General features: G+C 28.9%; 1 protein-coding gene across 2 annotated transcripts in view; it reads left to right on the forward strand.

Annotated features, from left to right (window-relative positions):
• The window catches only part of LOC145277053 (guanine nucleotide-binding protein G(i) subunit alpha-like), a 131,446-nt gene that overhangs the window by 87,077 nt on the left and 26,272 nt on the right, over window positions 1-18,097 (forward strand). For both annotated transcript variants that reach the window (XM_080128710.1, XM_080128711.1), the window contains one exon: window positions 13,677-13,818. In XM_080128710.1, coding sequence (XP_079984836.1) covers window positions 13,677-13,818 — 142 coding nt within the window. The remainder of the gene's footprint in view (window positions 1-13,676; window positions 13,819-18,097) is intronic.

Below are 18,097 nucleotides of genomic sequence, written 5' to 3' on the forward strand. Positions count from 1 at the left end.
GATGGAAAGATTTCAGAGTTTGACGAAGTACACCTGAAGAAGATTGAAGATTACATCAACCAAAATATTACAAAAATAATAAGAATAATAGTAAAATATTAGAAAAATAATAAGAATAATAGTAAAATATTAGAAAAATAATAAGAATAATAGTAAAATATTACAAAAATAAGAATAATAGTAAAATATTACAAAAATAATAGTAAAATATTACAAAAATAATAAGAATAATAGTAAAATATTACAAAAATAATAGTAAAATATTACAAAAATAATAGTAAAATATTACAAAAATAATAGTAAAATATTACAAAAATAATAGTAAAATATTACAAAAATAATAGTAAAATATTACAAAAATAATAGTAAAATATTACAAAAATAATAGTAAAATATTACAAAAATAATAGTAAAATATTACAAAAATAATAGTAAAATATTACAAAAATAATAGTAAAATATTACAAAAATAATAGTAAAATATTACAAAAGTAATAAGAATAATAGTAAAATATTACAAAAATAAGAATAATAGTAAAATATTACAAAAATAATAAGAATAATAGTAAAATATTACAAAAATAATAAGAATAATAGTAAAATATTACAAAAATAAGAATAATAGTAAAATATTACAAAAATAAGAATAATAGTAAAATATTACAAAAATAAGAATAATAGTAAAATATTACAAAAATAAGAATAATAGTAAAATATTACAAAAATAAGAATAATAGTAAAATATTACAAAAATAAGAATAATAGTAAAATATTACAAAAATAAGAATAATAGTAAAATATTACAAAAATAATAAGAATAATAGTAAAATATTACAAAAATAAGAATAATAGTAAAATATTACAAAAATAAGAATAATAGTAAAATATTACAAAAATAAGAATAATAGTAAAATATTACAAAAATAATAAGAATAATAGTAAAATATTACAAAAATAATAAGAATAATAGTAAAATATTACAAAAATAAGAATAATAGTAAAATATTACAAAAATAAGAATAATAGTAAAATATTACAAAAATAAGAATAATAGTAAAATATTACAAAAATAAGAATAATAGTAAAATATTACAAAAATAAGAATAATAGTAAAATATTACAAAAATAAGAATAATAGTAAAATATTACAAAAATAATAAGAATAATAGTAAAATATTACAAAAATAATAAGAATAATAGTAAAATATTACAAAAATAATAAGAATAATAGTAACATATTACAAAAATAATAAGAATAATAGTAAAATATTACAAAAATAATAGTAAAATATTACAAAAGTAATAAGAATAATAGTAAAATATTACAAAAATAAGAATAATAGTAAAATATTACAAAAATAATAAGAATAATAGTAAAATATTACAAAAATAATAAGAATAATAGTAAAATATTACAAAAATAAGAATAATAGTAAAATATTACAAAAATAAGAATAATAGTAAAATATTACAAAAATAAGAATAATAGTAAAATATTACAAAAATAATAAGAATAATAGTAAAATATTACAAAAATAAGAATAATAGTAAAATATTACAAAAATAAGAATAATAGTAAAATATTACAAAAATAAGAATAATAGTAAAATATTACAAAAATAAGAATAATAGTAAAATATTACAAAAATAATAAGAATAATAGTAAAATATTACAAAAATAATAAGAATAATAGTAAAATATTACAAAAATAATAAGAATAATAGTAACATATTACAAAAATAATAAGAATAATAGTAAAATATTACAAAAATAATAAGAATAATAGTAAAATATTACAAAAATAATAAGAATAATAGTAAAATATTACAAAAATAATAAGAATAATAGTAACATATTACAAAAATAATAAGAATAATAGTAAAATATTACAAAAATAATAAGAATAATAGTAACATATTACAAAAATAATAAGAATAATAGTAAAATATTACAAAAATAATAAGAATAATAGTAAAATATTACAAAAATAATAAGAATAATAGTAAAATATTACAAAAATAATAAGAATAATAGTAAAATATTACAAAAATAATAAGAATAATAGTAAAATATTACAAAAATAAGAATAATAGTAAAATATTACAAAAATAAGAATAATAGTAAAATATTACAAAAAAATAATAAGAATAATAGTAACATATTACAAAAATAATAAGAATAATAGTAAAATATTACAAAAATAATAAGAATAATAGTAAAATATTACAAAAATAATAAGAATAATAGTAAAATATTACAAAAATAATAAGAATAATAGTAAAATATTACAAAAATAATAAGAATAATAGTAAAATATTACAAAAATAAGAATAATAGTAAAATATTACAAAAATAAGAATAATAGTAAAATATTACAAAAAAATAATAAGAATAATAGTAACATATTACAAAAATAATAAGAATAATAGTAAAATATTACAAAAATAATAAGAATAATAGTAAAATATTACAAAAATAATAAGAATAATAGTAAAATATTACAAAAATAATAAGAATAATAGTAAAATATTACAAAAATAATAAGAATAATAGTAAAATATTACAAAAATAATAAGAATAATAGTAAAATATTACAAAAATAATAAGAATAATAGTAAAATATTACAAAAATAATAAGAATAATAGTAAAATATTACAAAAATAAGAATAATAGTAAAATATTACAAAAATAAGAATAATAGTAAAATATTACAAAAATAAGAATAATAGTAAAATATTACAAAAATAAGAATAATAGTAAAATATTACAAAAATAAGAATAATAGTAAAATATTACAAAAATAATATGAAGTCAATTCTCATCTTAAAAATTCAGAAATGTAATTCTTTTTTTATTGAAGATTTTTGAAATTTTAACTTGCAAATGAAAAGTCAGTCCATCATTTTTAATAAATTGACAAGGACAATAATTTAATTCAACACGCAATAAAAATAGGATATTAAACTGCAACATGAATGCAATATTTTATTTTGTAATATAATCTTGACTTCTCTCTTGTGTTGAATGTATAAATTACATGTCATAACTTTAGGCGTATTATCAGAAAGTATTTATACTCTTGAAAAACTATAGTTTTTATTTTTTCTACAATTTGATGAGCATCAATTTCAAAAGCCGTCATCATCATCAATGTCTGACTTAACGCCATTGAGAGTTTTGGTAGCATCTTTCAAAGTATCTCTAATCTCTAAGAGTATCTGTTGCATAGATAGGCTTTTTGATCATTTCTGATGTCCTCCTTTTCCCAAGTGTTGCAAGAGTTCTCTTTTAAATTTACCAGTGACCACAAACCGTATGCATTGTAAAATATGGTCTCACTAATTCATCTAGTCCAGACATAGGATTTTTTTTTTTTTTCATCATAATATAAAATAACTATTTCAAACTTAAATGGACTTGTAGGGAAAAAGATATTTTCACAATATATAAATTAAAAAATGTATAAAATTATATGCCATAAATATAAAGAACTCTTTACCAAAATTATTGGATATGGTATAAAATAGCCTGAAAATGGTTGATAAGTCATAAAACTAACCAATTTACATAAAGCGAAACTAGTTAGGGGCAGGTACATGGAAAAATCTCTTGAATTATAGTGAAAGAGAGGGAATATTTGTTGAAAAAAATTGAAAGTATAGTTTCTTTCTGAGGCTTTTTCAGCTTTTTTTTAATCAATAATATTGTATAAACTTTAAAAGAAACGGTTTTTACATAGAATTCAACTTAATTTTTAAAAAAAACAAAAAAAACAAAGGAGAAAAACTTTGATATACATACCCAATATGGAATGAAAATGTCATGCAAAAATTAAATAAATTGATTACTTTTTTTTTTTTTTTTTTTTTTAAGCTAAGAAAATCAAATTTTATGATGAAGCATGACATATTTTGACCCACCATATTTAATAAAGGGAGACAACTCGATTCGAACTGCCGAGATTTTACAGTCTTCTAATTGCTACAATGTACTATTAATCGCTATCATAAAAAATTATATATATATATATATATATATATATATATAAATATAAACTACTTGATCAATTTACATGATTTTGGAATATGACATTTTGTTCAGTGACGGCTACATACACCATAAAGATTTTTCTGCATTTTTGTATATTTCTTTTAATTTTCATTAGGTTGAATTCTGGATTTGCACACAAAAAACAAACAAACAAACAAACAAAAAAGCACAATGTATATTAATGTAGAAATTAAAACTTTCAAACATTTCATCAGATCTTTTCATTTTTCTGAAATGAATCATTTTTGATTCCTTTCAATTTTCAAATGCATCTAAACTCTTCAAACAAAAGGCAGGCCAAATTTCAAATTTACGTCATTCAATTACAATCGATCAGGGAGAGGGGTATACTTCCATGTACGTACAGACCACTATGAAAATTACGCTTTTTAAATTTGGTATGGATTTTAACAACTATTTTATAAAATTGTGGAGATTTCTTTTTAAAGGTTCGTGATCATTTGAGGACAAACTCACTTCAATACATTTCCAAACTATTTTCTTCCTAATCCAAAACTTTTTGAATTTTAAAAATATTAACAAAGCTTAGATCAGTTTTGTCCTTCCCATTCCCACCTATTTTTTGTATTATGCTATGAAGTGTCTGCATAATTGCTCTAACAACAACAACAACAACAACCGCCTTATAGAAGTTGCAGACACGCATCATGAGATAAGAAACCTTCTGCTCAGTCCTTTTCCCATTTTTTTCTTCTATAAATGACTCCACCCATCTGTTTTCTGTTCCTTGTCACCCACTACCCTCTCTGCTGTACAATTTGAGCTTCTGGTCTCATCTTGTACACTTCCCTTATGTGTCAGAGTCTCAGTAGCACAGGGCTATTCACCATTTCTATTGTAAAGTATTCTTTTGTTTGGATGTCTTTTTGTGTGTGTGTGTGTGTGTGTGTGTGTGTGTGTGTGTGTGTGTGTGTGAGAGAGAGAGAGAGAAAGAACAATTAGTAGTAGGGTAGAGGTTGTTCCTTCTTTTCTAGTTTTATTTCCATTTAAATGTCACTTGTGCCATTTTCAGAGCTTGACTACTCGATTCGCTTGTTTTGCTAATTTGTTATTCTCTTCATCAAATTGCTGATAATTGTGTGTTAATGAAAAAGAATCCAGAAAGAAAAGCGCGCGCACACAAAAAAAAAAAAATGGTGGAAATTTTGTAACTGTCATGATTTGCTTTCTGTAAAGTTCTAGGAATTAAATCATCCTCATAAAACGGATCTTTTTTGACATGGCAAAAAATGATTACAATAGATATTTAATTACTGTCAATGCTAAAAAAAAAAATGATACGATGTTTGAATTGTATGATTATTTATGCTTGAGTTTTTACAAATATGACTTTGACACACCAGTTCTCGTTGAGTTACCAAAGTTAAGCAACGTTGAGTCTGTTTAGTAGTTAGGTGAGTGATAATTTGGGAATACTCATGTTGTAAGCAAACACTTCACTCAGATGTAGAAATGGGTATTAGCCGTATTAGGAATATAACCTGGCAACACGTGTTTTGCTTAGTGCTAGGATCAGGCATCCAGCCTGGAGTTTTTAGGCTTAGAAAAGGGCCTTTATTATGATTGGCTGTAAAATGATATGTAATGGCTATATTGACACACTGGTTCACGTTAGATCACCAAAGTTAAGAAACGTTGAGTCTGGTCAATATCAGATGGATGACCATTTGGTACTGACCAGGCATGTGGAGAAGTTCTTGCAAAAACTGCAGGTCATCATCTCCTGTGATGAGAATGTACATGCAACTAGTGACTGAATGTGATATTCCCTTGAGACAGTTAAACCCGCCTAAGGTGAGTACTGATAGTTTACTTACTAATGGTTAACAGGCGGGGTTTACAGGGCTTAATTTTTCATAAAGAGCATAGTTTGATTTTTTTTTTTTTCACAAAAAGTTGTCTTTCAGATGATTTTTTGGGTCTATTTCTTAAATACTTATTCTTAATAGAAACATTTTCTCTTGCCAAATCTTAGTGTGTGTGTGTGTGTATATATATATATATATATATATATATATATATATGTGTGAAAGTGTGTGTGTGTGTGTACATTATCCTATGCAATAACTCTGTTAATTTTTACTTTACAGACTCGAAAAAATTGAATAAATCTTTACTCCTGCTGTTACTTTTGCATATGCGCAAAATTAAACATTCATAGCTCAAAGTTGCTTAATTTTAACCTTTCATATCCATCTGTTGGTGGCTCAGACAGTAAAAATGCTGGAGAGATAAATAACAACTAAGGTTGGAGTGCTAAACGATCTGGTTCTGATTCCAGCAAATGGTACCAAAGTCATTATTTTTTATAAATTTTGAAATCATTACTATATATTAGATAATAACAGACAACACACTATGCAACATACAAATATCTGTGCGTGAGGTCGCCAAGCTAATCAAGAACCTTGATTCCAGTAAAGCAACTGGCCCTGACGGTATTCCAATTATAGTGACATATCAAAGGCCTTCGATAAGGTATGGCATAAGGGCCTACTTCACAAAATTTCCAGCTACGGTATAACTGGAAATGTTTTCTCAATCATTAAATCATTTCTCTCTGATAGGTTCATAAGAGTAGTGGTTGATGGGCAGAAATCAGAAGCCCACAGTATTAATGCTGGAGTCCCTCCGGGGTCCATCCTGGGCCCAACTTGATCTACATCAATGATCTCCCAAAACACATACTTAAATCATTCGTTGACATCTATGCTGATGACACGACCATCTATGGCAACACATCAAAGGCCGTAAATGAGAAAGTTCTCTAATTCTCTCTTCTCTGATCTTGATCGCATGGTACAGTAGGGGAAGAGGTGGCTGGTCACTTTTAATGCATCCAAAACCAAGCTTCTATCTTTACATCATCAACGCTCTGATTCCCATCTGGCATCAATTGAAATGAATGGCTCTCGTCTTGGGGAGGCTCCATGTTTTGATAAGCTTCTGGGTTTGACCTTTACTCCTGATCTGAAATGGAACGCGTACATCAGGTCTGTTGCCAAGGAACCTGGGAAAATGGTGGGATCCTTCTACCACTCCAGAAGATATCTCACTACTGATGCAATTCTCTAAAAAGCCAAGTACGTCCAAGGATAGTGTACTGCTGCCACATCTGGACAGGAGCTGCTAAAAACAGCCTATCCTGCCTTGATAGAGTACAAAATAGACTTTGTGGTTTAGTGGGGGATGCCCTTTTCTCTTCCCTGCAACCTTGCTCCCACAGAAGAGACGTTGCGAGCCTGTCCTTGTTTTATCGTTACTTCCATAGCAAGTGCTCATCTGAGCTCCAATCTCTCGTCCCTCCTCGCCAATCTTTCACGAGAAACACACGTCTGGCTGAAACTACTGTCAATAACTTTCCCCACTCTTTATCTGTGCCTAAATCCAAACTTAGATTCCATGAGCAAAGCTTCTTTCTTAGAACTGCACGCCAGTGGAACTCTCTGCCGCTTGCCTGTTTCTCACCTGACTACAACTTGGATGTCTTCAAGTCCAACATAAACAAACTCCTGACAAACCGCCCCCTTAAGTAAGACACTCTATCAAACCTCCAATACTAATGATTACTACAATACTATCTCATTGATTACTGTACATGCAATAACCCTTATCCTTGAGTGGCCTTCGGGCCTTGATAAGTGGTGACCCCCATGTAAAAAAAAAAAATAAAAATAACAAATAGAGAATAGCTTTATACTAAATATAAAATCCACATGAATTAAAATAGATTTATGCGTATTTTACGATCAGACAATGCCTGACGGCCTGCTAGTAAGTATATATATATATATATATATATATATATATATATATATATATGGAATATTTCACAAAATGTTATAATATGGATCCTCAGTCTGATCATGCTGGCGCAAGTAAGAACACATTTAAATGTTACACCTTTTCATTGTATTGCGTTCTAAACATTTAAATTTCCTTTCTATACACACTAGACAATGCTTCAAGGAAACTATATTAACTTCTTATATATTTATTTTCTTATTACAAACTCTGGTTGACAATGTAAAGTTTGTAAGTGTATCTTGTGTAATTTGACTTGTAATCCTGAACACACAACTTAATTTGTTATACTAGATTATTTAAAAAGTCGTTTAAACAGGTTATCCATTCTCACACAATTGCCAGAAAGTATGAAATGTTAGTACTTTGATGGTAGAGTCCATATGTCATACATTTATTCTTATACATTCTTGCACATGTTTGTACACAAATATACACAGACGCAATGCTGTGTGGATAATATCCTTAAATATATGTAAAAATGTTTGACCTATACTGCATCCACCAAATTCTGCCGGTCCATTAGCACTATTTTGTCTATATTGCCCAAATCGGTACGCAATGTAGAATCATCCTCCTTAACCAAGCTCTTAAAGAGTAGATTTCATTGGTTTGGCCATGTTGTATCCAAGAGTTTGTTCAATAGGTTCAGAACCACTCTAAGGTTGGCAAAGATGCTCTGGAGGCCATCAAAGCTGACATCAAATATGCCTCACGTCCACAGGTCTACAGTGTTCCCCGCTGGTTCCGGCATTCTATCCATAACTCTCTTAGCCACTGCAGATCATTGTGTATGGTCTGCATTCATCTGTGACGCTGTGTGTTCTATGGGAGATGACAGCTGAACCCATACTGAGTGAATGTCGCCTTATGGCAAAGTCAAGTCAGAAGTGTATTAAATCTTTCTAAATAATAAAACGTTTTTCTCTACGTGACAATTCTGTCATTACAATACTTTACTAAATGTATAATATCTGTCTTTATAATAAAAAAAAATTGGAGTTCCCGGCTTTCCTTCATATTTTACCTTTAAGTAGAATTGTTAGATGTCTGTAAATTCTAACTTTTCTTTTTTCACTTCTGTTTTTGTCTCTATCTAGTAAGTTATTGTAAGTAAGTTGTTTAGAGTAAAAACAAAAAAGAATCTGTTTGCATCTTTGTCAATATTGGTGATGAGAACGGGAAGAATTACAAACAGATCCAGTCTTAAGATCCATTTGATGTGCATGTTTTGCAATGGAAATGTTTTCAAATTTTAGTGCAACAACAAAAAATGTTGTTTCAAACTTGTGGGCAACACAACCAGTTAATGGGCAAAACCTTACAGATATGACAATGCAACTAAATGAAACCGAAAATATTTCTGAAAGAGAAAATCTGTTCAAGAATTTACAGATTTATATGCTTGAAACACACTTATCTTTCTACAGATAATTTTCAAATTCGGCAGATTAAAAATCCTTCACAAGTGGTCAACAGAAAAAAAGAATTCACAAAGGACTTTTTTCCCCTAATTTAATATTATTTCTCTGAAAAAATATTTACTATTTTAAGATTTACTTTGAAATTAAGCAGCAACATTACCAGTTGTTAGCAGAAGTAAAAACGCTTTTGGGATTTATTATGACTTTATTTAATCTGTTATTCTTGTCTGTGAGTGGAAGTGGTTACACTTCTGCATACTATCCTAATTTCTAGTATAATCGTTCTCGTGTTCATTTCTGTGCACATGTACAACCATTTTACGATTTGACATAAGTCTAAATGCTTTTAGATATATTCTTGCGATTCTGAGAGGATTTGTCAGTTGATAAATCGATATGTCATGCTTCAGATTGAACTATTTTAGATTCGGTTAATCATCTCTGACAGGCTGTGCACGGGGCTTTGTCAAGCTTATGTTTAAAATAGCATGTTTATTGGTCTGTCACGTTTAAGTTGGAAACAGTTATTTTTTATTCTTGTAGAATTTTTTATTCTCGCATTTAAGTTTGAAATTTTTTTTTATTGCTAACTGCATAGATTGAAAGGCCACACCGTAAGAATCTGTTTGTTCTTTTGTTGTTCTTTAATCTTTATTTTAAACTAGCAGAGTTACTCAGCATTGCTGGGGCCATAAAACTCTAAATAGAAGATAACTAGTGTTAAGTTTCTTACCCCAGACACCTCTAAAAGTGAAATTCTTTTTTTATGTGAGAAGTGAAAAAAATAAAACAATTTTGAGGCTTTCATGGCGTTACTAAAAAGCGCAAAAGAAAATTAAGAATGCTTCCTGAGTACGATTAAAACTAAGCTTCTTGCACCTTTTTGTAGAGAAAAGCAAATAAAATAGTTAAATGATAAATTAAATTCAGAGTTAGCATCTTTCAAGTAAAAAAGATGACTCATTTCCTTAGCTGTATTAAAATACAATAACATTAAAAATCGTGTATTAATACACAATAACATTCAATTTTCCTAAAAAAAAATTTCTAAATTTTAGTTATTTTTCCAGGATTACACTGATTCAAAAAAAGTACCAACTTTGTAGGGGTTTATTGTGTATTTTAAGGTTTTAAATTTATATACAAACATACAAATGCACAGACAACTGCCCTTTATATAACAGAATACTAAGACTAAGTTTGGAAGGAGAGGTATTATGTAAGAATTAACTTTAATTAGTTTTCCACTCATGTGAGCACACATTCCAAATATAGGAGTTTGCTTTCTGGCAAACAAGGGACCCTACTGTCATTGTTGATTAGTAAGAAACTATTACAATGACTAAATCTTTGCGATGAAACAAAACCCTAAAACTAACAACCCCTTCCACCGCCCCTATTTCAACTTCCTGTCTTGAGATTCACACATTAGGCCAATGGCAAACTCTTTCATTCACTTGACCTTAATGCATAGATAAATTTGACCTCTTACCTTCGAAACTTCTTTGTAGTCAGTTAAATGTCATAGAAAAGACCCTGTCTCCTGACACTGGATGCCACCTTGACCTTGACATTCAACAAACACTTATGCGTCGTCTTCTCTCATCAGATTTATTCTTCCAAATGATTTGCCTGCTTTTACTTTGTTTTTTGTTTTTTATAAAGTTTTCACACTTCGTTATTTGCTTCAAAAGTTTAGAAGAAAATTTTCTTCATTCGAAAGTCAATGTTTAAAATATATAGAAGATGATGATTGTTGTCTACCAATAAAACCCGAATGTATACTTTTTAGTGTGCATTCAATAAAGAAAACCTGGATAGTATGGAATATATGAAGACAACGTTTATCGTTTATCTTAAGATTGCTAAATAATGACAATTTTGGGAGAACCAGTTAACCTCATCATATTTCATTACAATGGTGATTTTGGTGTCTCCAATCAAAACTCACTGAACTTTCTAAAAAAAAAAATGATCTTTTCTTTTTCTTAGTTCTTTCTTTTCCAGTTCAATCAAGGCATATTACCACTTGAAACTTTTAGGATCATATCTAACAGAGTATTGTGGGGAGTTGAGCAGCGAGATATCTGTTCACATTGCATTTAAAACTTGTCGGTTAGTAAAGTCAGGGAAGAAAGAAATAGGGAAGGAATTCCAAAGTCTAGCAGTCTGAGGAAAGAAACTATTAAAGGAAGACACTGAGAAGACAGTTTATCTTGTAGAATTGTGTTGTGCCCCCAGAAATGTTTCAGAACTTGCTTTCCATAGTAAAATCATTTATCAGCCAAAACTGGCGCATCCACCATTTCAGATGTCTGTCCCGTCTTCAGCTTCAGCACTATTTCAACCTTAATGATTGACAGATATAAATATGATAAAAAAAAAAATAATTGCAAAAAATTACATTTTTTCATGGATTTACTAAACCAAGTATTAGCCAGAATTAATTTTATTTAGCATTTATTTTTTTAAATTTATTTAGTTACCTTTTTTTTCTTTTTTTCTTTTAAAGATATTCTATCACCTTAACTTAAATAGATAAAGCGATGTCGGCTCCAAAGTTTGTTTTTTTTGTTGTTTTTTTTTTTCAATATTCTGAATTTTATTTTGATTTTATAAATAAAATTTAAAGAATTAAATTTAAATTTGTAAGTTATATTTCAAGAAAAATGTTTTAAACAAAAAATATGAATATCTTTGTGTTTTTAAGTAGTGGATATCATGACACAATGATAACTTTGATGATTATTTTTGTTTTAGTCATTTTACATCATATATATATTTTTTTATTATTCAATGTTCATCTATATATTAATAGGATAGCGTGCGTGTTATTTATTTTGTGTGTCGCGCTTACATCCGAGTGATTGTCGTTAATTGTTATGGGCTTCCATTTCTTGTAATAAATAATTTTAACAAGAATTCTTCATAAGTTTTAATTTCGGTTTCAGTTATAGCTGAAGGAACTCAAGTTATATATATATATATATATATATATATATATATATATGTATATATATATATATATATATATATATATAATTTTTTTTCACAAGTTTTGGTTTTGGTTCAAGCTGATGCACTCAAGTCATATGAATATACTTTTTTATTTTTGAAATTGCAAATTTATAATGTACAAAAATCGATAGAACATCAACTCTATAATAATATATACAAAATCTGGAAGAATTAAAATATATTGAAGCGTGCTATACGACTGGGCTACGTTGGGAATCCCTGCTAGCTTAAATACTTTTTCAGTTTTAACAAAAGAGCTACAATAATAAAATTTTTCCATTTACACTGAACATCCACAGAATGCCAACATAAATATATTACATATGAAAGAGTCCGCTGTGGAATTTCCACAGGTCCCACTAGTTATTATTATTCAGTGTTCAGAATCTGTTTCTAAGCTTTGTAATTATTTAACTCTACAAAATGTTATTTGATACCCACACCCGAAAAATGGAGTTTTTGTGTAATCTCAAGTACTTCAAAGTCGTACTGTCAGTTGGTTGTTTTCTCTCACATTAAAATAAGGATATGCATAAGCATAAGGAAATGTCAGCAATTAAATTTCAAACGATAACTCTTTTATTTCGGTTAGTCTCCCTTTATTCGTGTCGACAAGTTAAAAACAGGATATGGATATTTTAGTACATCCATAATGTGGGAAAATTTGCATTGTATCTTACAAAAAGAATTGCCATATTATATATCTAGAACCAATATTTTAAGCTTTGGGGTCCTTTTTTTTACCACCTGTATCCTTTACCTGATTTTTACTGGTAAGTGGGAAATACAAAAATACTTAGCGAAAAAGTATTTTGAAAATAGTAACTAAAACGCACCACAATTAGTTTTTCAAAAAAATAAATGACATGTAGGAATAGAAAATATACATATGTCATGGATTGGAGATGTCATATTCCAAAAATCACAAATTCATCAAGTAGTTTTATTTGTAACTAGAACCAAAGTTTATGAGTAAGCAATAAGGGACCATTTTGCATCACCATTTTGAAAAAAACAAGGGTAGATAACTCCAGAATAATTTAAACTTGCAACATCAGTTTTGTAATTGCTAATGATTGCACATTAATCGCGTAAAATCTATTTTCTCTCTAAAAAAAAAAAAAAAAAACTTAATCAATTTACATGAATTAAAATTGTTGCATTTTCCCACTTGGAATATAAGTTAGGGTTTCATTAATGTTGACCTGTCACTTAGAAGAAGGGCTTCAATTTAGAAGATCAGATCCTTCCCAATAACTTCTAATCTAATGCTAATAAGAAGCATTTTGATGCAACCTAACATGTTTTAAAACCTGAAAAGCAAACAATCCATAACTCACCATTTTTTTTCATTCAGAATTATTCATGAAAAGGGCTACTCACAAGAAGAATGTTTACAGTACAGACCGGTTGTTTACAGCAACATAATGCAATCAATGATTGCAATTATCAGAGCGATGGGACAACTTAAAATTACATTTGGATGTCCAGAAAGTGAAGTAAGTAAAATGTTGTTTTTTTTTTGTTTTTTTCAAACAAAGTTAACCTTCCCGGTTTTTTAAGTCAAACTTAAATAGCATTTAAGCTAACAAAACAAACTTTGCTTCCGACTCACCAATTTTCATTTATCAATGTTCTATCATGTTATTGGCAATATAACATACTTCACTACAATTTCTTTCAAAAATTAGTCCAGTTCAGACAACTAATACAAAATATAATTCTAAATGATCATTTAAATTAAAAATCAGGAAGGGGAAGGGGGACTCATATTTTTCTAATGGAAGAATATAATAGTTGTTTACCATATAATTTACATTTTAAATTTTTAAAAATATTCAAATAAAAATTAAAGAATAAATTAATGTCACTGGATCCTGGTAATGCCAGTTTGATAGTTACAATATTATAATTTAGTAGTCATCCACTTTTTAGAAGCACGGAGTAAACGGAATTCAAAATATGAGGTTAGAAAGAACGACCACGTGCGTATCTGTAGTTTTTTAAATAAACAAAAATTTATTTAAAGTTTAAAATTTTTGGCTTATAAAGACTTCATCAGGAATTTTCTTTTTAAACAATATATTTTTTCTTTTCTTTTTTTTTTTTTTCTTACATAGATATTTATTTAAAAAACTACAGATACGCACGTGGTCGTTCTTTCTAACCTCATATTTTGAATTCCGTTTACTCCGTGCTTCTATAAAGTGGATTACTACTAAACTACCCATTTGCGCATGGACAACGATTTCCACTGGACTGACAATACACAATATCTACCTTCGACCAACAAACTCTGCCAAACGACACCATGGCATGTAAGAAAAAAAACAAAGAAAAAAATATATTGTATTGTTTAAAAAGAAAATTCCTGATGAAGTCTTTATAAGCCGAAAATTTGAAACTTTAAATAAATTTTTGTTTATTTAAAAAACTACAGATATGCACGTAGTCATTCTCTTTAACCCCATATTTTAATATTATAATTAACTTCCTCCAAAAGGAATTATTTCTTGGGAAAATGGTTCATTTTGAATCACATTTTTGTTAGTTTCAATGCAAAAGTTTCACTAACAAAAAAAAAAAAAAAAAAAAAAAAAACTCTTTATTACCAGAGCTATACAATTCTCAATGCAGCTCGTTTGGGTCAAAAATAAGTAGAATACTAACTAAACCATTAGGTATCATGTTATTAGTTGATTTATTTAATTTTTTTTTGCAAGGTTAAGTATAAAAACAATGTTGAAATTATTACAAGTTCATTAGTCTGCTGTCCTCTTTAATTTTAATATATTATTGCTAGTAAAATTAATTTAACCAACGAAGGAAGAAAATTAAAAGAATCCAGGCATTCTTTTGACCCCACCCCTTCTAACTAATGTTAGATTGTGAGATGTTTGACCCAATTTGATAAATTTACAAAGAAAATAAACAGTTTGAGTGAAATGGAAAAGGTACAACTGAATTCATTAACTGAAAAGATTAAAAAAAAACTGATTAAAATGAAATCTTATCCCTCTCTATTCCTTTTAATAGTCATGACTATTTTTTTATTGTAAATCTTCAAAAATTAACCTTTTTTTCTCATGAAGCTTGAAAATGAAGATATGTATGGGTGTATGTGCTTATGCATTTTCTCCATTTCAATTTTTACTTTGCGCATTATCTCTTTTGACAAATGTCATAGGATTAAAACTAAATATTGTCAGCTTTTAGTCAAAGATAGAAATCTAAATCAGCAATTGTAACCAATGTTCGAAGTTGGTCCAAATTGTTTTTTTAAAACCACAAGATTTTTTTTTTTAAACTTGATTTTAGGCTCAGATTTTTTTGTGCTTTCAGTCTTTCTTTTTATAACGACTAATGGAACATAAAGATTTCATTATTAACAATCAACCTTCTATAATATAAATCTCAGCCATCTGTGTGTGTGTGTTTGTATGCCCGCTGAAAATTTTTGTAATCTGCATCTGACCGGGCTGAAACTTGTACCATCTGAAAAAACTTTCTCACACACATCCACCATGCAATATCTTTTTTTCTTCTTTTAACCTAAGCCCCCCCCCTTTTTTTTTTTAAACTGTATTTTATGACTGTGCAATGCTGCCCACCTGTGCTAGTTTTTAATAAAAGAAAAAATTGTTTTCTATTCTATAGAATTACTGAACCACACTCATGATTATGACAAGTTATTTTTAATATAGTGCGATAGCATTTTCGGGTTAACTAATTTTGATAACAGCAACAAAATCTAGTTATGTTAGATGTGTCAATATTGGCATCATTAGTAAAAATTAAGATCCAACGTCTTATCAAAGACTAACATTTCCACTCTAACCCTATCAGCCCTTCTCCAAGAAATGAATTAGGGATTGGAATGTTCAGTAGAATATTGTAATTTTTATATTGGCAACTTTAGTTTCAAACCATTTGCTGCTTTTCAAGTTTTTTTCTTGTTCAGTATCCAACCCCCATCCGATTTTGTTTTATATCATAAGTTGCTTAAAACGTGATTAGTTAAAGTTCAGAATAAAATCACGCTTTCTCTTAACGGTTAATTTAAAAAAAAAAAAAAAAAATCTTCTGAACGCTATTAAAAGTTAAATTCTTCACTAGTTTGGAGACGGAATGCGTTGTTGTGATAAGTGATTTTTTTCTCTACTAATTCGCACTTTTTATTTTAAGATTCAAATATTAATAACTACATTTTATTTCAGTATTTAATTTATGTATTTCTGTTGTATTAAATGCTAGCTTCTTTTTTTTTTTTTTTTTTTTTCTCTCGTCCATAAATGTTTATTTATCTACCGAGTTGATTGCAAAAATAGATTACCAAATTGTACTCATTTTTAGTTCGTGGGAGGGGAATCTATCACCATACTTTCCCTTAAACAGGTCCGTTGGACTTTTATTAAGTACAATACTTAATAGTTATTTTTTGTTTATTTATTTATTTATTTATTTATTTTTTTTTTTTATTTTTTTTTTTTTAATGGAGAGTAGAAAACGCATTGTGGATGCGTTATCGGCAGCTCCTGTTACTCTCGCTTCTTCTTATTTGTCCCTCAGTCCTCATTTTTTAAATGAGTGATTTTTCTGACAAAGGGAGAAGAAAAAGCTGTTTTCTAGGTTGGCAGTATTTTTGCGCGAACAGTTGGCAGAGTTGGTGGAAATTTTCTGTTTCTATGTCTATCCTTGTAGCCATGTCACTAGTAAGGGTGCTGGAGGTAAACGTTTTGTCTGGGCTGACGTTATCCGCCTGATAGTCAGGGACCCGAACCTTGGATTAACCACTAAGGAGGCTGTCCTATCAGCAGGTGCAAAGTACTGGGGCTGCTGTATTGCCATTTGGTGAATGGAATCTGGACCATGCAGTAGCTTCTGGTGGGGCCTCTCGATGCCATACTAGTGGGTAATTGTTACGGCTTTACCTTATGTGGTACAAAAAAAAAAAAAAATTCTTCGTTTCTTTTTCTCTCTTAGTTTCCCCTCTCTGTCCTGCTCTAAGTAAATCTGTCGACCTAGTCCACAAATTCCAAAATTTCATCATGACAAGTTTCAAGAAAAAATACACGATTAAACCCGGTTCTCCAACTTCCAACGTAGACCCCTACTACCATGTCTCCTTCTCCAACATCAGGGGTCTACGTTCTAACCTTCCAGAGGTTGAAACCCAATTACAGGAGACTAAACCAGACCTTTTATTTTTAAGTGAAACTGGCATTGGACAGGCTATTTCCCTAGATGAGTTTGCAATTACAGGATACTCTAACTTAACTTCTAAATCTGACCCCCAAGATCGCCATGGGCATGGAATATGTGCCTATATTAAAGATAGCTTTCCATGTGGGAGGGACATCTCCAGGGAAGATCCTAACTTACCCTATATGTGCTTCCGGGTTGCTTTAGCTCACACTACTGCATTTATATTTACTCTCTATCGCCCCCACAACAGCGGAGTTACTATCTTTCAAAGCATATCTGAGAAAATTGACCAAGTCCTTTCTACTTATCCTTCAGCTAACATTCACGTATGTGGAGACTTCAATGTTCACAACGTCGAATGGTTGACCCACTCAAACAAGACCGATGATGAGGGGAGGTTCTGTCATGATTTCTCTATTGCCTATGACCTCACTCAGATTGTTCAGGAACCTACCCGTGTGCCCGATAATGACGGCCAGTATGCGAGCCTACTAGACCTTTTTCTCACAACTTGCCCTGAACTATGTTCAGTTTCTGTTCTGTCGCCTCTTGGATCTTCCGACCACTCTGTTG

This window comes from Euprymna scolopes, chromosome 5 (genome assembly GCF_053919585.1).
Source record: "Euprymna scolopes isolate OS-2025 chromosome 5, ASM5391958v1, whole genome shotgun sequence".
NCBI classification, from domain to species: domain Eukaryota; kingdom Metazoa; phylum Mollusca; class Cephalopoda; order Sepiida; family Sepiolidae; genus Euprymna; species Euprymna scolopes.